General features: G+C 40.6%; 1 protein-coding gene across 3 annotated transcripts in view; it reads right to left on the bottom strand.

The window, feature by feature from the left end:
* The window catches only part of URB2 (URB2 ribosome biogenesis homolog), a 44,808-nt gene that overhangs the window by 12,317 nt on the left and 7,451 nt on the right, over nucleotides 1-25,040 (bottom strand). For 2 of the 3 annotated variants that reach the window (XM_060192022.1, XM_060192021.1), the window contains exons 4-8: nucleotides 19,990-23,308; nucleotides 13,159-13,319; nucleotides 8,114-8,224; nucleotides 5,346-5,588; nucleotides 4,363-4,450 (exon numbers count right to left, since the gene is read on the bottom strand). In XM_060192022.1, the coding sequence (XP_060048005.1) occupies nucleotides 4,363-4,450; nucleotides 5,346-5,588; nucleotides 8,114-8,224; nucleotides 13,159-13,319; nucleotides 19,990-23,308 (3,922 nt within the window). The remainder of the gene's footprint in view (nucleotides 1-4,362; nucleotides 4,451-5,345; nucleotides 5,589-8,113; nucleotides 8,225-13,158; nucleotides 13,320-19,989; nucleotides 23,309-25,040) is intronic. The other variant, XM_060192024.1, reaches the window with a different exon arrangement.

Genomic DNA, 25,040 nt, shown 5'->3' with positions numbered 1-25,040 from the left:
CTGTCGAATGCTTTACATTGGTTTGTCCTAGCCCTCCCCCCCCCCACCAAGAGAATTGGATCAGGCCTGCTAATTTCGCGGGCCCGCTTGGCCCCGCCCCAGAGAAAACCCGGGGAGAGGGTTCCAGAGTGCGAGAGTGCGAGAGTTTCTGAGTTCGAGAGTAAGGGAGAGGGTTCCTGAGTTCCAGAGAAAAGAAAGAGTGCTTGCGCCAACGCAAAGAGACAGCCGAGTTCTGTGGGCTGGCCTCGGGCTCTTGCGTGTTGGCATAGGGCTCCAGCATGTTGGCATTGGGCTCCTATACCAAAACTATATATAAAATTCAAAAGAGGGAGAAAGAAAAAAAAAAATTGGAATGTTTCTGGACGTCTCCAGAAACTTTGGGTGGGGCCAAGCAGGCCCGCGAAATTAACAGGACTCATCCAATAAGGAATGTCCCCTACCGCATCCAGGTATGGTTGTCCAGAAAACGCAATGAGGAAGAGAGAGAGGGCCAGAGAGTTCCTGAGTTCGAGAGTGAGAGAGTGCTTGTGCCGCCGCAAAGAGACAGCAGAGTTCTGTTTGGTGATTAGTTTGTCTTAGTTTATGAATCGTTGTTCCTGAATAAAGAAATACAGCTTCCCTGCCCAGCCGTTGTCTCCGCGTCTCTGTTCACCACCGTGAAGCCAGCCCGGCCAGCTGGAGCCGTCCGGAAAATTTAACAACAGAACTCAGACATAATTTTAGAGGCCTCACAGAACTGTAGATAGACAACAAGGGAAACATCTGTCAAAAGATAGTTCACCTGGTGGAAAGCATACTTTACCATGAGTAGGGACCCAAGTTTGAGCTCCCAACACCACATAGAAGCACAATCCACAGAGAAAGCTTATAAACAATGGCTAGGTATAATGCCTCGCCTCTCTCTGAGACTAAAGAAAAAGAGAAAGAGGGGAACCAGGTGATGGTGCACCTGGTTAAGCACACACATTGCTATGCTCAGGTTCAAGCTCCTGTTCCCCACCTGCAGGTGAAAAGCTTCACGAGTGGTGAAGCAGGGCTGCAAGGGTCTCTGTCTCTCTCCTTGTCTATCTTCCCCTCTCAAATTCTGTCTCGATCCAGTAATAAATAAATAACTCTCTCTTTCTACTTTCTCATTAATAAAATATTTATAAAAATAAATAAATTAAAAAAAAAAAAAATAAAACAGGCAGGGGAAAGGAAAACACCTGATACTGTCACTAGCTGATCCCCAAACTAGGCAGAGTAATTTGGGGATTACAATCCAGAGTTAACTACATCTTTTCTTGTCTTTCAATATGTAGTTGGTTTCATAGTTACGACTTAAATCTACAAATCTTTAATGATTCACATTAGAAGAAATTGAGTACCACTCAGATCTACTGTCATAGGTTGTTGGAGACCCCCTGATTTCTAAATAATTGTTAAGACCTCCTGAGTCATAATGCCTATTACTAATACTTTGGTGATTTCTCTGCTGAACAATTTTCCTAATTACCGAGAAACTATGTATAGAGCAATAGGAATGCTCATTCACCACCTGCTATCTCTTGTTCTTCCTTCTGGCTGCTAAACATCTATTCTCTGAGGAGTACCTGGTGGATGTCTTAAGCTAAAATGAGCAGTCTGGTCAACAAGACCCTTAGGCCAAAGACCTAAAGTTGCATGCTGTGACAAATACTGCCACCCCTCAGACCACAGAATTTATAATGTAGACATAATGAATGCCTAATAGATAGCCAGAGGATTAATAACAATACCATGGTGGTAGATTAACTTTCAGCATTTGTGTACCCTTGCAAAGATGCTTTTGAAGTTTCTCATTCCATGCTCTGAGGCAATGAACACTTTCTGATAATAATACTCCACTGAAGTTCTGGTTAGGGACATATGTGTTTAACATAGCCCACTACAGGAAGGGTGTATGTGTATCCATCTCTAGACCCCTTGATTCAACCAGCAAGAGTCTCTGAAGTTTTATCTCAACACTGAGATGTGAAAGGGACTCAAGATCCTGGCCTCTGTTTTCCCCAATATACAACATAATATTCTAATAGAGTCTTTCCTGAGAACCAGCCCCCTAACTGCCCTCCCCAACTTCAAAAACTGAGTTACAAACCCATCCCAAAGCATCTCAAACACTCTATCCTTATACTTAGAATATATCACATGGTGTGGGATTGTTAATGCTGAGAATTAGAAGCCATGCAATTGAGCCTCACTTTATATGCAAATTCTTAAATAATAAAATTCTCCCAAGTTAAAAATTTAGCAAGCATCAACAAACTTCAAGGCTGATAAACAATCTGCATGCATAATTCATACTATCACCATATAGTTGTTGGATTCATTAATAAAGAAGCCCAACCTTGCCAAGATGAGGCTTGAATAATGAGTTATGGTAACTCGCCGATTTATAAAATGAAACAACTCTATCACTGCTTATTCCTTTTTACTAGCACCATTAAATAATAGCCCATTTAAAAGAATTAAATTATATGTTCTTCTCACCTCTCTAGAGGCCTACTCCACTATGGAAATATAGAAACAGGCTGGGAGTATTGATTGACCTACCAAAGTTCATAAGCAACTACAGATGACAGAACTTCCTCTTTCTGCACCTCAAAGAACTTTGGTCCATACTCCCAAATGGGTAACGGATAGGGGAAGAAGATCAAATTCCAGCAGGACCCAAAGTGTCTGTCACCATGAATCTTATTTTTTGTGCCATCACAGAAAAAGAAGCAAATATGGAAAATACCAGAGGAAACTAGGAACTGTTTAACCTTATCAAAGATTAAAAAAAAAAAAAAGGGGGAAAGATAGTAGTAATAGATATAGGAGTGACTCAGAAAGGAAGACAGGAATATAGAAGAAATGGGGGGGGGGGAGTAGAGAGATATAGACAGTTATAGATAAAAAGTCAGCCCATAACTTTATATAATATGTGGTTTTGATTCAGCTTGGAAATGATCTCACTACATGTAGCAGTACTTTATATGTATGTTAGTATTTCTAACATACATTTTGAATTTCTAACATATAGTTTGAATCCTTGACATTGAAATGAAATTCCAACTTTACTAAATGTAATCTGATATGCAAGTTATTGTGTGCAAATTAAACTTTTTTTTTTTGCTTCCAAAAAAAAAAAAAAAAAAAAAGTCAACCCATATCTGTGACCATGGGAGAACTACTGCAGTTTCCAGTGGAAGTGATGAGGACACTGAATTCTGGTAGTGGGAACAGTGCAGAACTATACCCCTGTTATCTCATAATTTTTTAAATCAATATTAAATCATCCAATAATAAATAAAAATTATGTTCCTTTTATATATATATTTTAATATATAACCACTTAGTTATACTTTATTTGTTTACTCATGAGAATGATAGAAGGAGAGAAAGAAAGAACCAGACATTACTCTGGTTCATGTGCTGCCGGGGATTGAACTTGGACCTCATGGCTGAGAATCCAGTGCTTTATCCACTGCACCACCTCCGGACCACACTATAATTTTTTTACACATATTTATTTATTTTCCCTTTTTTTGCCCTTGTTGTATTTCACTGTTGTAGCTATTACTGATGTCGTTGTTGTTAGATAGGACAGAGAGAAATGGAGAGGGGGAAGGCAGAGAGGGAGAAAGACACCTGCAGACCTGCTTCACTGCCTGTGAAGTGAGTCCCCTGCAGGTGGGGAGCTGGGGGCTCGAACTGGGAGCCTTACACTTACTTAGATCCCTTTTTTTAAAAAGATTTATTTATTTATATATTAATAAGAAACATAGGAGGAGAGAGAAAGAGCCAGACATCACTCTGGTACATGTGCTGCCGGGGATTAAACTGAGAACGTCATGCTTGAGAGTCCGATGCTTTATTCCACTGTACCAACTCCTGGACCACCTTAGATCCCTTTTTATGAGAGTAAATATTTCTAGAGCCCAGCTATTTTTTTTTAACCCCTCAGAGAAAGCACTGTCAATTAGATGTCAGCAACATTCACTGTTCCAGAGGTAGAAAAAAAGAACCTAACAGTCTGAATATTTTTGTTTTAAATATTCATTTGAATACTCAATCTGTATATTTCTATTATTTAAATTCAACTGGATGGGTCACAGACATAATTCAGCATCAGAGCAAAGGCCTTCCATGCCTAACCCAGATTCAGCCCCCAGTTCCACCATATGCCAAAGTAGAACAGTGCTCTATATGTCCCTTTCTGTTGAAAGTAAATCTTTAAAATAATGAAATAAATAAATAAAACAATGAAAATAAATTCTACTGGGTGATTTTCAATAGCATATGTGACCAGAGACGTACGATAAGCATATCTGTAACTGACACAGCTACTCTATAAATTACCTTTGTCTTTCTGTCTTCCTTCATGAATGACTGAAAACACCAATCGATTAAAACAGTTCAAGAAAGAAGGGATGGCTTTTAGCATTACCTGTAACAATACACAAAGCATAAAAACATGTAAATAATTCTTTATCACAGGTTCTCTTTATAATATACTAATAATAAATTATTATTTTTATTTTAGTAGACAAAGAAACAGACCACAGCGCTGAAGCATCCTTCCATACAGTGAGGATGGATGTAAGGGTGATCTGGCTGTGACATGTCACCCCACTGATCGCCAGGGTTGATTCGGCTGATCTGGCTGGATAGGCGGGTGTCCCTTTCCTCCCTCACCACATCATGTGCATCCCTCCTGAAGCTGCGCGCTAGGTAGAAGAGGACGGCCTTCCCTGAAGAGGCGGACCGGTCTTCGGTATACGTAGCTGTGCTCCCCTGCTAGAACCTCCAAACGAGCTCTCAAGGTCCATACAGTGAGGACCAGGTAAAGCACATGACAAAGCAGCACTTAAGTCATTCAGTTAATCTAAAGTGCATTCTCTTACTCCCACCTCCTCTTCCACACACACAAATTCAAATTTCACCACTCTGTGTATGTAAAAGGAAATTGATGCAAGCAAGGTGTTAAAGACTTTCTAGTAATAAAACATTATAGGTTTTGCTTCTGGAGAGACATCTACAAAATATTCACTTTGGCCCTGGAAATTACTGGAACCAAAAAGCTCTTCCTAGGAAGTCAGTTTTTCTTTACTTTAGTCTTGTTTGCTTTTTGTTTTTGATTAAGATTTGTTTATTTACTTATGAGAGAGAGAGACAGAGGGTGAGGGAACATGAGCATCACTCTGCCATGTGCAATGCTAGGGATCAAACTCAGAACCTCAGACTTGAGAGTCCAATGTTACCCTGCAACATTCAAATTTGACTGCTACTTTTCTGAAGGCAGAAATCACCTAGTTGTCCAGTGTCATGTTCCTACTCCTCACCTTCTGGTGACACTGCAGAATTGAGAAGAGCACATTGTGTACTTTCAGAAAGATACTCCCATACTCAAGAGGTTTCAGGTGGTCCAAAGGTACTGTCAGCAAAATACTGAAAGCAAGGCTGACATGATGTGGGTTGCTGATGGTCTCTTCACCCTGTCGCAGTAATGTGGCCAGGACATCCAAAATGGGCATCACCACTATGAGGGACACAGGCTGCTCCTGACAAGCCTCTCGGTTTTGAAGCTACAAAATGAGGAATAAAGCAAAGCAAATAAAGATGAGTCTCAAAAACATAATAAAAATAATACAAAAACTGAAGTAGACAGAGAGGTAAAGAAAGAAGTGACAGGGGTAAAGTCTGAAGTGACAGATGTAAGAATACCTACACTCAAGAATGGACTGATGTGGTCAGTGGGGAAACTGAAGACATAAGGAAGTCAGAGTTCAATCTCCAAAGACCATCTACAATGAACTTGGCTACTTTGATCCATACTTTCAGTTGAATTCATCTACCATGAAGAACACTAATTTCTTTCTTTCTTTATTTTATTTTATTTATTTATTCCCTTTTGTTGCCCTTGTTGTCTTATTGTTGTAGTCGTCGTTGTTGGATAGGACAGAGAGAAATGGAGAGAGGAGGGGAAGACAGAGAGGGAGAGAGAAAGACAGACACCTGCAGACCTGCTTCACCACCTGTGAAGGGACTCCCCTGCAGGTGGGGAGCCGGGGTTCAAACCGGGATTCTTATGCCGGTCCTTGTGCTTTGCGCCACCTGCGCTTAACCTGCTGCGCTACAGCCTGACTCCCACGAACACTAATTTCTTATAAAAATTTAATTCATCTCATTTCTCAGAATAAGAAAACTTCACATTGACTTGTTCTGGGAGGCAAGATTTATGGAGTAGCTGTAATCAGGCCTTCACTCTCCTGGATACAACTATTGTACAAAACATATTGAATTGGACACAATCTACAGCTGAAAAAAATCCACAGCCTCAAGTCATGCCACCTTGCAGACACCAGGTTGCAGATGCTATCATGACTCCACCCCAACTTCTCCAGGCAGACAACCTCACCAGTGTGTCCTGGACCCTCACATCTCCAGAGCTCTGGTCCACTAGGAAAAGATAGAAATATGCTGGGGGTATGGATTGGCCTGTCAATGCCCATGCTCAGCAGAGAAGCAGCTACAGAAGCCAAAACTCCTACCTTCTGCTCCCCATAAACAACCTTGATCCATACTCCCAATGGGGGAGAAGTGATAAGAGGACTCTGCACTCCAGCTCCATCAGCACCCAGAAAGAGAGAAGGAAAAGGAGAGGGACATATGGAGGTAGCTATGATGTCATGAGTGGCTTAGAGGGAAAGAGAGGAGTGAATCAGAAGAAGAAGGGGGCAACTATGTATAAATGTGGACAGTTGTAGAGAAGCTGGCCGGTCTATGTCTAAAACTTTAGGGGAACAATGGTGGATTGTAGTGAGGAGAGTGAAGATTCAGAACTCTGGTGGTGGGAATAGTGTGGATTCAAATCCTTGCTGACATGTAATTCTATAATATAAAAAATGAAAATAAAATGGATAAATAAAAAGAAAACTTCACATTGGATATATACTATTCCTCCCCCCCAAAAAATATATTATTAGTTCTACTGGATTGTCAAAAAGTCATTTTTTGTTTTGCTATGTAAAAATGCATTGACATTTCCAACATCCCAATACATTTTTCTTAACTCCATGTGTTATATTTCTGAATTTGCTCTAGTTAGGCATTCAATTATTAGGGACTAAAGAGAACAGACTCAAGAAAATGAATAGTGTAAGACCTTCCAAGGTGAGAAGTGACTATGGCACTTCTCACACACTATCACCTACAAATGGTACCCATGGTGAGGTATATTGGGGTTGCCTCTTACAATATTTATCTTCTTGTAGCTACACTGGTTGTGTTGACTTTGCAATATAGCAGTATAATTTACCTAAGTGACTCCTAGCCTGTGGTTCTATCAATAAAGACAAAGACTGTGTGCCACCTGCACTGATGAACCAGTGGAATGTCTTCCCACAAACATACTATTCCTCCTAATACCTACTACATATATAACTAGAAAATGACAGAAATGACAGTGCAAGAAAATTCAAGAACCAAAGAGAGCATTAAGTGTATTCTTGAGATCTTTCTGTCCTGGGAATACGTTATATGATGCCAAACTCTCTAAAAAGCAGAAATACAGAGAAAGTACCAATCTAAAGTAATTTTTAATTCTAATAAAAGAGAAAGTCATGTAACTACTGAGCATATTTATCAAATGCCAAAATTTAATGTTTGGATAGGATTATAACAATAATCTATCTGAAAAATTACTATTCCATTCTACACAACCATTTTCTTCTTACTGTAGCACAGATTTTACACACATACATACCCACCCCTACAAATAAATGAGTGAACCATAAAATTTTGGGTTGACAAAGCAAGCCCCAGAATTCCTTCTCACCTAAAATAAACAAGCCTTCAAAGTGAGTCATCACATTCCTACAATCACTGCCTATATAGTGCTTCTCAATGTCCTTAGAACCATCTACATATAATATCTACAGCATATACAGACAAGACAAAAATGCTGCCAGGGCAGACTAGCAAAAATAAATTTTTGCTTACAACCACCTTTAGGATGGAGCATTCAGGAACACACTCTACTTAAAACTAGAAAATGTCAGAAACAAAGACAGTGTTGAGAAGGCAAAGAATGATTCCAAACAGTACTTACAGTTAGAGCTGTGATGATCTGGGGGCATGCACGCCAAAACAAACTTGCCTTCTCTCCACTGACTGGGCAGTTCAGTATCAACTTGATCAAAGTAATAGCAGACAAAATGGCCTAAAGGAAAAGAAAAAATATAGCAGAAGTCAACTATCTTCATCTTGGGAATAAGTTAGTCACTGATACTAAAATGACACAACTCTTCAACAAAAGAAAAAAATAACCCAATAAAAAAGTGGGCCAAAGAACTAAACAGTTTACTAAAGAAGATACACACTGCCCACAGATATTATGAAGAAATGCTTTATTTCACTAGAGAAATGCAAATTAAAACTACTTTGAGATTACACCTCATACCTGTGAGAATGGCCTACATCAATAAAACATTTGTTGAAGAGGTTGTGAAGAAAAAGGGACTATTATACTATAGGTAGGAATGCAAACTGGTGAAGCTCCTTTGGAAGACTACATGGAGTCCTAACAAATAACAATGGGATTACCTTATGATCCACCAATACCATTCTTGGGCATTTATACAAAGGATAAGCCAACACTAATTCAAAGGGACATATGCACCCCTATGTTCATAGCTGCATTATTCACAATAGTCAAAGAGGAGAAGCAGCCAAAATACCCATCAACTACTGACTGAAAAGAAATTATGGTATACATACTCCATGGAATACTACTGTGTAATCAAAAAAGATGATATTGTGTTCTTTAGAACAAAATGGATGGAATTAGAAGTGATGAGAGAGGGAGAGAAAGAGAAAGAGGGAGAGACAGGTAGGCTGGGCAGGGCAGGGCATACCCAGTTAAGTACACATATTACCAAGTACAAGGACCTCATTTCAATCCCCCACTCTCTACCTTGCAGAAGGGACACTTCATGGGTGGGTGGTGAAGCAAGTCTGCAGATGTCTATCTTTCCTTATCTCTATCTCCTCCTCTCTCAATTTCTCTCTGTCCTATCTAATAAAAAATAAAATAAAAAAAAAGATTGGGGGTAGATAGCATAGTGGTTATGCAAAGAGACTCTTATGCCTGAGGCTCCAAAGTCCCAGGTTCGATCCCCCACACCACCATAAGCCAGAGCTGAGTAGTGCTCTGGTAAAAAAAAAAAAAAAAAAGAAAGAAATGGGGAGGAGGAAGGAAGGAGAAAAAATGGTTGCCAGGGGCACTGGATTTGTAGTGCTGGCACCAAGCTCCAGCAATAACCCTGGTGGCTATAGTCAACAATTATGTATACACCTTTCCCATATTTGGGAGCTACTCTCTTCCCTGATGCAGCTTTCTGTTCCTTTTTCCAGCTATAACATCATCTCCCCAGACAATAACTTGGATCCATCTGCATATCAGATGCCAGACTCAGGGGAAAAGAAAAAAAAAAAACTACTATAGTCATGGGCCCTTTGGAATATAACTATAATATGCCTAGTAGCTATCTACAAAAAAAGAGACACCCCACCCCCGCAACTCTTCATCTGCACTGTTCCAGCCTTTACGTTCATGATTAGTCAACACTTTGTTTGGCATTATATGTTAATTCTCTTTTCAGCCACCAGGTTCCAGATGCTAGCATGATGCCAACCAGACTTCCCTGGATAGACAACCCCACCAAAATGTCCTGGAGCTCTGCTTCCCCAGAGCCCCACCCCACTAGGGAAAGAGAGAGACAGGCTGGGAGTATAGTGACCTGCCAACACCCATGTTCAGCGGGGAAGCAATTACATAAGCCAGACCTTTGACCTTCTGCACTCTACAATGACCTTGGGTCCATACTCCCAGAGGGATAAAGAATAGGAACGCTATCAGGGGATGGGATGGGATACGGTGTTCTGATGGTTGGAATTGTGTGGAGTTGTACCCCTCTTATCCTATGGTTTTCTCAATGCTTTCTTTTTATAAATAAAAAATAAAAATAAAAAATAGCCCTGGTGGCAATAAAATGACACAGCTCTATCTTTCTGTATCACTCTTGATTAGATACATCCTTATGCACACTGCCTATAAACCTCTGAGAGCCATGAGTTCTCTTCCTACTCTTCAGGTACACCTCAAAGGTTACCAGGTCAGTTCCCACTCTTCCATTCATCTGTAGGATGTTGTTTCTGCACCAACAGTCTGCTTCTGCTGCCTTCCTCATTCAACTATCTTCTCACCTATCTTTTATTCTCAGCAGCCCAACACACTGCATTATATACACACTGCTTTCCTCTTAATCTCCATAGCAATGTCCCTCATAAGGAGGGGATCCCCTATCCAAATCCACTCCATTTCTGAACATTCCAGTGTTTCATTCCTCTGTACAATTTCTTTAATTTTCTACCTGACTTAAATTTAAAAAATGTATAATTTGATTGCCCTTGATATGCTAGATGGAATGCCAGATATCTTCTCAAAGCTGTGACCCAATGGTGCTGCAGACAAAATGAAGTCACTCATAAATTAAAAAAAATTAAAAACATGAACAGTGTGAACAAGACAGTATAATTAAAATAAAAAACCAAGAGGCTGGGTGGTAGTGCAGTGGGTAAAGTGCACATGGCACAAAGTGCAAGGACTGGCTAAAGATTCCCAGTTCGAGGCCCCAGCTCCCCACCTAAAAGGGGTTGCTTCACAAACAGTAAAGTAGGTCTGCAGGTGTCTATCTTTTTCTCTCCACGTCTTCCCCTCTCCTCTTGATTTCTCTCTGTCCTATCCAACAACAATGACAGTAATAACAACAATAATAACAATAACAATGAGGAATTCTTTTGCAGTCTGGAGAACTCTCACAAGGCTAGACATGGACCTTCTATATGATCCAGTAATTCTTCTCCTGGGGTTATACCCAAGGACTCTGTAACACCCAACCAAAAGAGGTGTGTACTTCTATGTTCATAGCAGCACTATTCATAATAGCTAAAACCTGGAAGCAACTCAGGTGCCCAACAACAGATGAGTGGCTGAGAAAGCTGTGGTATATATACACAATGGAATACTATACAGCTATCAAGAACAATGAACCCACCTTATCTGACCCATCTTGGACAGAGCTAGAAGGAATTACGTTAAGTCAGCTAAGTCAGAAAGATAAAGATGAGTATGGAATGATCCCACTCATCAACAGAAGTTGAGAAAGAAGATCTGAAAGGGAAACTAAAAGCAGGATCTGACTAAATTGAAAGTAGGGCACCAAAGTAAAAAACCTGTGGTGAGGGGTAGACATGCGGCTTCCTGGGCCGGTGGGGGTGGGTGGGTGGGATGGGACACAGTCTTTTGGTGGTGGGAATGGTGTTTATGTATACTCCTAGTAAAGTGTAGTCATATAAATCACTAATTAATCTGAGAGGGAAAAAATTAATTATATGTCTCCAAATTGTTAAAACACAGACTGAGTCTTCTTAATATATAGGCTGTGTATTTGATATGTTGACTCTCTCAAAAGCCTAGACCAAGTAGACCAGAGGCAACCAGTGTCACAGCTATTTGCAAGATACTGGGTACTATTCAGCAAACTCTAACAAAAAGCCTTTTCAAAGTTAAGCCAATTACCAAATAATGTGATAACATTAACTATCCATTGTCTTTTTGAATCCTAAGACAGCAGGAACCTCACATCTACACTATAGAGCCTGTATTTCTCCCAGTCCTGGAACCTTAGGATAGGGCCCACTTTCCCACATGGCTCTCCCAATCCATATAAAATAATATTGCATCAGCTGATCGCAACCTAATCAATGCAGCGATTGCCACCTCAACATGCTTCAGCTCAGACTGTCCAGAGACTTCAGGTGTGGAATGACAACCCTTCAGCTTCATTATTCGGGTGAGAACTTCCTTTCATAGTATTCTCTAATTCCATCCCAGGTGGATCACTTTCTAACAAAGTCCCAAAACCTAGATATACACCAGGTTCTGTGAGAGAGAGCATATGTTCACACATAGCCATAAACAAGTGCAAAATATATACCTGAAAGCAGAAGTACACTATAGTCTGCAGTGAGTACCCCCCCCCCCCCAACACTTCCTCTCCACTATTCCAACCTTTGGGTCCATGATTGCTCAACAATTTTTTTGGCTTTGTATGTTAACTCTCTTTTCAGCCACCAGGTTCCAGATGCCATCAGGATGCCGGCCAGGCTTCCCTGGACTGAAGACCCCACCCTATTAGGAAGCTCCGCTTCCCCAGAGACACACCCTACTAGGGAAAGAGAGAGGCAGACTGGGAGTATGTACTGACCAGTCAACATCCATGTTCATCGGGGAAGCAATTACAGAAGCCAGACCTTCCACCTTCTGCAACCCACGACCCTGGGTCCATGCTCCCAGAGGGATAGAGAATGGGAACGCTATCAGGCGAGGGGATGGGATATGGAGACTGGGTGGTGGGAATTGTGTGGAGTTGTACGCCTTCTACCCTATGGTTTTGTTAATTTATCCTTTCTTAAATAAAAAATTAATTAAAAATCACAATAAATAATAAAATAATAAATAATAAAATATAAAAATAGAAAATTATAAAAAAAAGAAAAGCAAATTCTGTCAAAGTAGCTCACTTGGATAGTGTGTTGCTTTGCCATGTGCATGAACCAAGTTCAAGTACAACCCCCACTACACTGAAGGAAGTTTCAATACTGTGGTCTTTCACTCTCTCCCTCTGCCTTCAAAAAAAGAAAGGCCTCCTTAGGGTTCATTTTGACATGGCACTATCCCATGCAATCTTATAACCTTGTAAACTACTATTAGATCACTAATAAAAATTTTTAAAAAGAAATATAAGAGCTCTCCATACTATGATCCTCAGACTCTCCAAAAGTCAGAGCTCCTTTACTATATTTATTTTCATGAGAGAAAGAAAGGAGAGCTCTTCATGTAAACTCCCTCTTTGCCTACAATCTCTGCTTTTACATTTGTTTAGTTTTAAGGATGATACTGCTTTAAGTTACTATTACTTTATTATTCCACTGTGTGCTCCACTACCCAGCACCAGAATACTGCACTCTCTATTCGTTTTTCCATTTATCATCATTTGTGTGTCTGCCATAAAGACAGAAAGAGTTACCCACCTGTAGATCTGCTTTCCATATGTTGCTGATGTCTAATCCTTGTAGAATACACTGCATCACCATCCTAAAGTCCTTTATTGTCCCAACTTCTAACATTTGGTTGAACAAGGCACCCAAATGAGGCTCAATATCCTGAATTACCTGAACTGGAATTGCAGGATCTGTGTAAAAAAGAAACTTAAACTGTTAAGATATAATAGAAAAGGGTCAGATTAACTAAAATAAGAGTGGCTACATGATGAAACAATAAACAGTCATTAAAAGCTACCATTCAGAGTACAGGGAATACATTACAACATAAAGCCGTCTTTTGCACGTACCTATATAGTTCAGAAACATGCCTGAGAGGAAAACAATGTCAGCAGTGCCAATTCTGGATTATAGGAGACAGGGGACTAACAGAAATTGTTACTTTATTTTATTTATTTACTTTTTAACTTTCCTCATGAAGCACAGTAATGAGCTGATTGTTTCTAAACAAATGAGAATGTTGAAGAGATTATGATTCCTGAACTTTCAAGGAATACCTGTTGCAATCATCCTGTTGTATCTCACTAATGCAAAAAAAAAAAAGGAAGGAAGGAATGAAGGAGGGAAGGAAGGAGGGAGGGAAGAAGGAAGAGAGAAAGAAAGAAAGAAAGAAAGAAAGATGGAAGGAAAGGAAAAAGAAAGGAACGAAGGTAGGTAGAAAGAAAGGGCCTCTAACACTACCAGAGTCACTAGGTGCAATGTTGCATAATAAAGCTCAAAGTTAGGGCATTCAAGATCCTCTGTAATCTAACCACAGCTTACCTTTCCAGCATATTTCAGCCTATCAGACTATTTCACATTGTTAACATGTTCTTTGCTTACTAAATACAGCATTGAAGACAGAGAGAAAGTATTGGAAAGATAAAGAACTAACTCCAAGTCTCCCTTGCTCCCAAAACTCACCTATCCAGAGCCCTGCCCTAGGGAAAGATAAAGTTGGGGGTATGGATTGACTGGTCAATGTCCATGTCTATCAGAGAAGCAATTACAGAAACCAAAACTACTTTCTTCTGCACCCCAAAAAGATTTTGGCCCATACTCCCAGGGGGAAATGTTAGGGGAAGATGATCAGAGGGTTCTGAACCCTAGTTTCATTGAGGTCCAGAGCTTTTGTGGCTAGGAACCTCTGTGGTTACATCATCTTTGAGAGGGAAGAGAGTATGGAGATATCAGGAGCTGTTTCCTTTATATGAGAGAAAAAAGGAAGGACACCTGGAAGGTGTAGTAACCGTAGGTAAAGCTTAGAAAGGAAGTGAAGGTAGGGCCTAAGGGAAGTGAATATACATTCTCACAAATCACTATTTAATTAACTATCTATTGCCTTCGTAAACCCTAAGAAAGCAGGAACCTTCCCTTTTCTCTATAAAGCCTGTATTTCTCACAGTCCTGGAAGCTCTAGGGTAGGGCTCACTTTCTGCATGCTTCTCTCAATTCATACCAACTGATACTGCATCTGCTGATCCCAGCCTAATCAGTGCAACCAGTACCATGTCAGCATGTTTCAATCTGGACTGTATCCAGAGACGTCAGGTACAAAATGTCAAACCTTCAGCTTCATTACTCTGGTGAGACCTCTCCTAGCTCATAGAACTCCTTAATTCCATTTCACTTGGTACACTTCTTAACAAAACCTCAAAACCTAGATATAGACAAGGGCCCATGAGATCGGGCATACATACGCATACCCATAAGTTGGGGGGGGAATACCTTAAAGAAAAAGTACACAATAGTTTGCACTTAGTCAGTAAATGCAGCAAGCAAGTAGAAAGACCTAAAATAACACCATAAAGTACCTAATGAAATATTTACTTAGACCTAGATACCCTCCTCACCTACCTCATATTGCACTTCCCTCAATCACTTCAAGGCTAACCTTGTCAGACAAAGTAAGGACTACAAAAGGTGAATAAGGGTAAGAGACCAGCATACTTTAATGATGACTCTTTAGTCACTACCAAGCCACCCCATCACCTGGGGCCCTAGTCAGGGAGTGCTAGGATTCCCTAATAAGATTGGCCTAGACTTCTAACAAATGCCTCTCATCACTGTCACTGGTCATCTCCATCAGAAACAAAATAATGGGCCCCTGTGGGCCCCTATAGGACATTGTCCTCAATGTGGATCAACAATGGTAGGGAATGTTCCCTTCTCCAAAGGGATGTTGGATAACATACTCTACCTACACCTGAGGAAGATGGGTCATAAAATTAGTGCAGCGTGGAATGTTCCTAGCTGTGACCACAGAAGGTGAGCTCAGACCTACAGAGATACAGAGGTTACATAGGTTCCTAAGCTGAATAAGGGGCCCAGATCAAATCGATGGGGTTTACAGTTAACAATATTTATATAATTTTCCCATATTTGGGAGCTATTCTCTTCCCTGATGCAGCTTTCTAGTCCTTTTTCCAACTATGACACCATCTCCCCAGACAATAACTTGGATCCACCTGCATATTAGATGTCAGCCTCAGGCAAAAATTAGTAAAGTCATGGGCCCCTTGGAATTTACCTAAAATAGACACACTAGCTTTTTCCAAAACAGAGACCCCCAAATCTTCATCTGCAATATTCTTGCCTTTAGCTTCATGATTAGTCAACAATTTGTTCTGCTTTTTATCTTAACTTTTTCAGCCACCAGGTTTCAGATGCTACCTTGATGCCAACCGGACTTCACTAGGCAGCTGACCCCACCAGGTACCTGCCCCACTAGGAAAAGAGAGAGGCAGGCTGGGAGTATGGATTAGCCTGCCAATGCCCTTGTTCAGCAGGGAAGCAATTACAGATGCCAGACCTTCCACCTTCTGTACCCCATAATGATCCTGGGTCCATACTCCCAGAGGGATAAAGAGTAGAAAAGCTGAGGGTTGAGCGCAGCGGATAAGCACACATGGCGTGAAACTTGAGTACTGGTGTAAGGATCCCGGTTCAAGCCCCTGGCTCCCCACCTGGAGGGGGGTCACTTCACAAGCAGTGAAGCAGGTCTGCAGGTATCTATCTTTCTCTCCCCATCTCTGTCTTCCCCTCCTTTCTTCATTTCTCTGTCCTATCTGGCAACAACAACATCAATAACAACAATAATAATAACCACAATGATAAAAACAAGGGCAACAAAAAAAGGAAAATAATTTTTTTTAATTAAAAAAAAAAGAATAGGAAAGCTTTCAAGGGATGGGATGGGATACAGAGCTCTGGTGGTGGAAACTGTGTGGAATTGTACCTCTCTCATCCTATAGTCTTGTCAATATTTCCATTTTATAAATAAAATTTTTAAAAAAAAATGGGCATCAGCTTCCACGGGGTCAGCCATCATTACCCAAATGGCCCACGTGCTTCTCTGGTACATACCTTTTCTCTGTCCTGACTAAAAGATTTAAGAAGTCTGGGGGATAGGGGGAATGCTATGAGAGATACTTAAAGAGTGAAAAGGGGAAAAAGCTAGGGGCCTGGTGGTGGTGCACCTGGTTGAGTGTACATGTTACAGTGCTCAAGGACCTGGGTTCAAGCCCCCATTCCCCACCTGCAAGGGGAAAATTTTGCAAGTCGTGAAGCAAAGCTCCAGGTGTCTCTCTCTTTCTCCCTTCCTATCATGCCCTTCCCTCTCAATTTCTGGCTGTCTCTATCCAATGAATAAATAAAGGTTAAAAAAATTTTAAAAGGGGGGGAAAGCTCTTAACAATGGAAGAAAAAAATCACTAATTTGGATGTTATAAATTAAAAAAAGAAAAGTCATATTCAATGGAATACTAAGCATTTAAAAAAGACTATAATGTATCACTTGGGACTAAATGGAGGGGATTAGCAGTGATTATGATTAGTGAAATAAGGAAGGAAGGACAACTACAGGATGATTTCACTTATATGTGGAATATGGAGAACTGAAAGACATGAACTTGAAAACAAAACACAAAAAAAAGTCTACAATATCTGTGACCTGTCTCCATGGTGGTTACTGCTAGGGGGAGTGGAAAGGCACAGAGCGTTCATGGGAGTGGTTCAGAATTATATACCCTATGCCCGCTTCAGCAGCACATGTACTAAAATTGGAACATACAGAGTTATAATCTTATCAGTCACTATTAAATCACTAATAAAATAATCTTATCAGTCACTATTAAATCACTAATAAAATACATATTATAAAAAAAGAAGATCTAGGTCCAAGTCTATAAGTTGTATGATCATGAACTCTGAATTCTCTGGATCCTTGACTCTCTCAACAGTGAAACAAAAAAATGAGCACCAATTCCTGGCTGAAAGTATCAAAAAAGGCAGTAACTACCACATGAAAGGCTCAACATCATCACTCTCCAGGCTCTCGACCCACCCTACCTATCCTTTGAAAGCAACTGCTAACTCATGCTTTGCCAACATGCAAACTGTCAACCCACAGCTATACACTTTAGAATATCTCATGATTTGAGTATTAGTGTCATTTGTGTGAATGGCTCTTCATTTAATTAGACAAACCAAAATCAACTTCATCTCCAAACTAGGATATAGTTTTACACATACATGAAGTATTTTTAAGTGATGATTTTTTTTGTCTTTGAATTGAGGTAGTTATTATCAAAAAGCATTCCTCAGAAATGCTCGTTCAAGGGCCAGGAAGACAGCATAATAGTATGCAAACAGACTCTCATGACTGAGGCTCCAAAGTCCCAGGTTCAATGCCCCGCACCACCATAAGCCAGAGCTGAGCAGTGCTCTGAGCAGAACTCTGTCTCTCTCTCCCCCTCTACATCTCTCTCAAAAATAAAATAAATAAAATATTAAAAAAGTTAAAACTAAAAGCACTGCTTGAGAAAAAGATTTCTGGGAAAGTATGATTTTAAAGAAAGAAAGAAAGAAAGAAATGCTCATTCAAGCTAAAATGCCTGTGAACCATCCCTTGAAGTCACGGCTGGCAACTATTCCGTTTTTTTTGCAGCCAACTTTAATATTCTCTCTCTTCACCCAAAAAAGAAGTCAGGCCAAAAGGCCACACACCTCATTTAGCATTTCTTTCAGACCTCTGGTCACATTTCTAGATAAAAGTCAAGCAGCTCAGGTATATGAAATCTAGACCCAGGGGCAATGCCTCAGGATCTACAGTTTAAATGAACACTGGAATTCCTGGCCTTGCAACTCCCACCTCTATGACAGAGACTTCAATTCCATCGTCTGAGTCACCATAAGTCTAAGGACACACAGTTAAGAGTTAGAGGTTCAGATCACCAGCTGTCATTTCCTAGGATATTCATTTAAAATGCTATAGCCAGTACTAAAAAAAAAAAAAAAGACATAAATTTGTGGCCCAAGGAGTGATGTAGTGGGTAACATGTTGGACTCTCAAGCATGAGGCCTTGGGTTCAATTCTCAGCATCACATGTACAGAAGTGAAGCTCTGGTTCTCTCTCCTCCTCCTCCTCCTTCTTCTTCTTTTCTCTCTCTCTCTCTCTCTCACACACACACAAATGAATAAATTTAAAAAACAAACAACAAAAAAACTAAATTTCAACCCCCACTGAGATGAGCACCATTCTTTTAAGAGTCACTGACAGAACAAACTAGAACATGTGAGGGGTGGAGGAGACAGCAAAATGGTTATGCAAAGAGACTTTCATGCCTGAGGATTCAAAGTCCCAGGTCAAATGCCCTGTACCACCATAAGTCAAAGCTGAGCAGTGCTCTGGAAATAAATAAATAAATAAATAAATAGCAACATCAAAGTCTTTTAGTTAATCCACAACCAAAGCAGAGATGGAAAGGCTATTGAAAGAGGTGAAAACAGCATTATTCAGGCCACACATTAGTTTAACACTGGTCTAGCAGACCAGGTAGCTATACTTACTACAAGATCTGACTTAACAATCCCATGTCTGAGTGCACCTGTGGCCCCCATTTTGCCTATCTTAGGGACACTTCATAAGCAGGTCTGCAGATGTCTTTCTCTTTCCCTTTCTCTCTCAGTTTTTCTCTGTTCTATCAAATAAAATAGAAGAGAAAAGAGAAGAAAGAGAAGAGAAAGCAAAGGAGGGGAGGGGAAGGGAAGGGAGGGGTAGGGAAGGGAGAAAAAGAATGGCTACTGGAAGTGGTGGATTTGTAGTGCCAACACCAAACCCCAGCGATAACCATGACAGCAATTTTTTAAAAAAGAAATGAAAACAAATCGTCACACCAGCTTTGGTATATGCTATAATAGAAAGGTTTGGGAGAAAATCTGGCCTCTTATCTTTGACCTGGGGAATAACTGCTATCAAATCCTCATGTGTGAAAATAGCAGCTGAGTTTTCAGTTCTAATAAGCTGACTAGGACAGATGACATTCAACTCAAACACCATGATGACATCATAGGCCAATCCTCCACCCAGAGAGCACTTATAGCCCTGATGATAAATATGTATCACATTGAAGCCTTTGAGTACAAGCCCTTGCAAGAACCAGGTTGACAACTCTGCACCACATGGACCCAAATGCCATGGTGTGTCTCCCTCTCTATCTAAATGAAAAGTCAGCCCAGAAGCAATGAAATCATGCACATATGCAGCTTGGGGGTCAGGACAGATTTAAAATATATATATATGAGTAAAAAAGCAGGGAAACTAAGAGTTGTTGCTTATGTCTGCAAAGAAAGCAGACAATAGAAATAAATTTCTGGGAGTCAACTGATTTATCACCACTGGCTGAGTTGTACTTTTTGAAATGTGTAACTATTCCAAATGGGGGTCAGGGGGTAACATTTCACCTTGTAAGTCATATACTAAGTTTCCATCTACTAAAAGTTCTGCAATACAGAATTAGCTTAAAAAGAAAATATCTTACCTGTAAGAACTTTTCTCACAGCATTAAATATGGAGGTAAAAACACAATCCTTCTGGGAATGTAGTTCTGGAGCCAAAAAGAAGAGAGTTAAAAACCGCACCGCTGCCTGAAAAGATGGCGTGTTTCCTACAAAAGCTGGCAACTCTGATAGTATTTGGGAGTAAACACATTGGTACAAAGCAGTATGTGATAACAGCATTTTGTCAGTTGTTGGGGGAATTTCTATCCCTCTGTGCTTGGAGTGCTGGCCCACATCCGATTCCAAGAGTGTGATGACGGAGACTAAGTGGGAAGAAAGACACTGCCCCCTATGTGTTGAATAGAGCTGGAGCAAGGTTGCTGTCTGGAGAATGGCCTGCTCCAACAGCTCTGATAGTGCTTCTGTTGCCTCATGCTCTTTCTGCTCTCTGACAAAAGGTCCCAGAACTTGACACAACTTGGTTAAAGACATCAGAAGGAGCTGCCTGCCCAGAGGATTGTGATTTTCCAGCTGTTTGCCTGTAGTTGCTTCAGTGTACAATTTGCACTGTGATAAGAATGCAAGGATTTTCCCAAAATTGAGCACCAAACTCATCTTTATCTGGATAAGCATCTGCATTAGCTGTTCTAAGAATATCTCAATCATCTGGAGGAATTCCAATGAAGAGGGATCATTTATATCAATGATAAATCGATTACTGACTTTGAATAATGAGGTAAGTATGATCTCAAAAATATCACTAGCATACAGGATCTTAAGCACTGACCGGGCACATTTTCCCCTTTGAAGGTAACCTAGAAGATGGTAACAAGTCTTCAAAAATTTGAGCATCAATGAGAAGGAGCAAGAGTTCCCCAAGTCAGTTATGGCCAAGGACAGTAACAGAAGAAAATAATGCACATGATAGGGACTCATGAGGCTGTCCAGTTGTAGAGTAGAAACAACTTTCAGAAGCCCTAGGATGCTTTGTAATTCATCTTCCTCCAGCTGGATGGAGCAGTCAACTTTCACCAAGGATAATAAGTTTTGGGCAATTTCTCCTTTTGGTTCAATACCTTTAACTCCATCTTTGGAAAATCTCTTTTCCCAATGAGCCACATCCATGTGGTCCTTTTCAAAAAGCCAGGACAGCCGCTTTTTGAGAAAACATGGGTCATTCTGGACACCAGAACACAGAATATCTGCACATCTTGCTGACAGGCACATTAAGAAAGCAGAATGAAAGGATTGCATTTCTGGAAAGAAAGGGCTATGAAGGATGACCTGGGATATTTTTTCAAGTGTAATGTGTGGCTCTTCATCTACAGAACCTCCCTGCGCCTGCCCTATGGGTAATGTGCTTAGCAGGACATCTGCCAAGTATCTCACATCATCTGGACAAAGATAGGATACCAAAATTGTGAGATTGGACACAATCAAGTGCCAGTGTGCTACAGGGTATGTGAGCATACTCACTGTCCCTATCTGGCCATCCCAGGAAGCTGTTTTCCTCTCACTCAAGCTCTTTCTACCAGAAGCAATAATATAGGCAGCATCATATCTCAAAGTATGGACGGCTTTTTCAGACTGAAAACTAACTTGCAATAAAGTTCTTTTCATTCTCTGCAGGTAGAGTTGTTCCAAGCAATACCTGCCAAGGGAGTTAAACTGAGCTGTCAACTTTTCTATCTTCTTCCAAAGGTGTCTGTCGAAATGTGGCAGCAACAAAGGAAGGCTAGGGCTCTTCAGATCATCACTTGTTAGGGTCCCAAACATAGAGTGATACTGACTACAGTTTAAACTGAGCATGGCGTCAACCTGGGCCCAGGTGTAAGCAAGTAGGAGTGCAGAGTCGCTGACCTTCTGTAGCCAAAGCTCTGTTTCTGAACCCTGGGGGACCAGGAGAAGGTGTAGCAGGGGTTTCACAAGCTCTCGAAACATCCTCTCCATTGTGCACTGCATGCGTCTGATGATGGGAAGAGGTGTATTGCTGTCCGGGCTCCTCATATTGAACATAACACAGTTCAGCAGTGAACTCAGGGACAGTGACTTCAAAGCTATGTCTACATCACCCTGCAAACAAGGCAAGATCAAAGACTGGAATTTGTCCAAAAATAGGGACCATGTGTCCAAGATCTGACTCAGAGGCAACTCCAGGAGGCATTCACAGAGCACTGTAGAGGGTCCTGAGGTCAGCATGGGCTGTCTCAGTGTCTCAGCAGCTGGACAACAGATCACTCCCAAAACCTCCTCAAACAAACGGGGCACTTGCCGTAGTTTGGCATAGGTCTGGAAGAGAGTATGAATAAGCACCTCCTGGGCTTTTTTGGTTCGATACTCCATTACTTCTGCATCAATCCAAGCTGAGGACAACATATCATCCAGATCTGGCTCCAAAATCAAGTGATTCAAGGACATTAAAATCTTGAGGCAGCGGAACCAGGCTGGTAAGGATGCTTGTGAATGGTTTATCAAGAGTTCAGCCAAAAGGCGGTAAAAGTGGAACTGAGCTTCTCCATGCCGGATTTTATCCGCTGCAATGTTGTAAATATTGTTATTAGCCACTGAGGTCAACAGCTGTTCTACAACCAAGAGTTCTGTGGTCCAATCTGATGCAGTCAGAGCTTTTATTTGCTCTTCCTGCAGATATGAAATCCTCAAGCAGCCAAACAACCTAGGGAGTACCTGGAAGCAAAGAAACTGGTTCCCTTCCTTAGAATAAGAGTCTAGAAAAAGTTTAAATAGTAAGGCCACGGAATGGGCTACAACAGTAGCATGAAGAGAGGGTTCACAGTAGCCAGAATCACCTAGTTTGGCAATCAGAGTACCCAGTGGAGTTAAAAGATTCTTCATGGCCCCCATCTTTATGTCACCTTGCTGTTGGTCCAAAAGTTCTTCTTTATATGATGACAGCAGCTCGGGCTGAAAAACTGCACCTCGAAGCATGGCTTCAATCTGATTCCTAATGTCCCTGCTCAGTACCTGCCGCAGCTGACCCTGACTAGCCTGTATCCATGTGCCCCCTAAAAGTAAGTGCCTGAGGACAAGGCATGGCTGGAGAAGGTGCCCAGTTACCTCTCCAAAGGTGCGTCTGGGGTTGACTTGCTGCTTCTGAATCACAAGATAATGACCAAGGGCCAAGTAAACAACCTCAAATAACTGGGGTACTATAGCTCCTTCTTGTTGCAAGCAGGCCAACTTGCACAGCTGGCTGAGTAAAGCTACAATCAGTTCCTGTTTGGCTGTGTAGATGACAGCAAGAGCAGGTGTAGAGAGGATGCCCTGACAGCAGCTCAGCACAGCACAGATGTTTCTTTGGGATTCCGAAAGGGAGAACTCAGTTATTCTCTCATTAATGATCTGAACATTAGAAAGAAAGGAAGAAAACTCATTACATACACACACATACACACCAAAAAAATACAATAAATCAATGAATACACACCTTGTCTTCATCTTAATGAAAAAGAAATGTCCTGGTTAATAGATCTAAATGATCATGACATCTGCTTAGCTTGCCAAAGGAAGGCAAAATAACTGATTTGGTTATTTACTTATCTATCTCCTAACAATACAAATTTATAAAAGGGTTAGTACATTTTTTTAAATCTGCTATACTTCATTAAGAAGCTGCATTCTATAAGACTTAACTTAAAGGATTACTTTTTCTAAATTCCTAAACTTATAATTCTGCTTAGATGAGTTGTGATCCTGTGGTCTGAAATACATGTTGTTTACAGTCAATTATATTGTTTTTATTTTAAAAGAGGCACGTAAAAAGAGGAAAGCAAATGCTTCCAGTCATTATTTATTATACAGAAACCCAGTCTATGGAAGTCGGGCAGTAGCACAGCGGGTTAAGCACACACGGCACAAAGCGCAAGGACCGGCATAAGGATCCTAGTTTGAGCCCCCGGCTCCCCACCTGCAGTGGAGTCACTTCATATGTGGTGAAGCAGGTCTGCAGGTGTCTATCTTTCTCTCCCCTCTTTGTCTTCCCTTCATCTCTCCATTTCTATCCTATCCAGCAATGACAACATCAGTAACAACAATAACTACAAAAAAACAATAAGGGTGACAAAAGGGAATAAATATTTAAAAAAGAAAAAGTTTTTTTTTTTTTTTTTTAAAGAAACCCAGTCTACTACTTTCAAGATTATAAAATTCATCAGCAAGGTAAAAGAGATAGCATTAATGGTTATGCAAAAAAAGACTTTGATGTCTGAGGTTCCAAAGTCCCAGGTTTAAACCCCCATCCCACTGTAAACCAGAGCTGAACAGTGGTCTAACCAAACAAAACAGCAAACAAATAAATAAAATAAAGATTTATTTTAAAAATAATAATAAAAGGGGTCAAGTGGTGGCTCACTGGGTTAAGTACATACTTTTACTATGCACAAGGACCCAAGCTGGAACCCTAGTCCCCACTTACAGGGGAGAAACTTCGGGAGCAGTGAAGCAGGTTTGTAATATCTATCTATCTATCTCCCCTTCACCTCTCAGTTTCTCTTTGTCCTATTTAATAATAAAGAAAAGGGGTGGGGGAACAGCCATCAGAAGCAGTGGATTCATTGTGAAAATACTAAGCTCCAACAATAACCCCAGTGGCAAAAGAATAACAATAATAAAAAAAAAGTCAACAGCACCAGAAAGTATGATAGTCAAGCAGTGACTTACTCCTAGCCTGACAACAACTGAGAATCAAATTTATGCTAGGTGTAAAACTGTTAGCATACAGTAACACATGTATGATTGTGTCCATTCAAATAGCTACTGGCATTGGAAAAAATGAAGCAAAAATACCAAATATTGGGCAGGGAAGATAGAAACTCTCATGCCTGAGGCTCTGAGAGGTCCCAGGTTCAATCCCCTGCATCACCATAGGCCAGAGCTGAGCAGTGCTATGGGGGGGGGGGGGGAGAAAATTAAGTCAGTATACTACAGTGATCTTCAAATTTCTCATCTTAGAATTCACCTGTAAAAACTTTTTCAACATTTATAGTTTTTTTCAACTTTTTCAACATTTATAGACCTACTAAGAATGATTATCTTACATTGCCATGCATACTAGTGTTAAAATTTTTATATAGCG

Source organism: Erinaceus europaeus, chromosome 6, assembly GCF_950295315.1.
Source record: "Erinaceus europaeus chromosome 6, mEriEur2.1, whole genome shotgun sequence".
Classification (NCBI taxonomy): domain Eukaryota; kingdom Metazoa; phylum Chordata; class Mammalia; order Eulipotyphla; family Erinaceidae; genus Erinaceus; species Erinaceus europaeus.
This window is presented reverse-complemented; position numbering and strand designations above follow the sequence as displayed.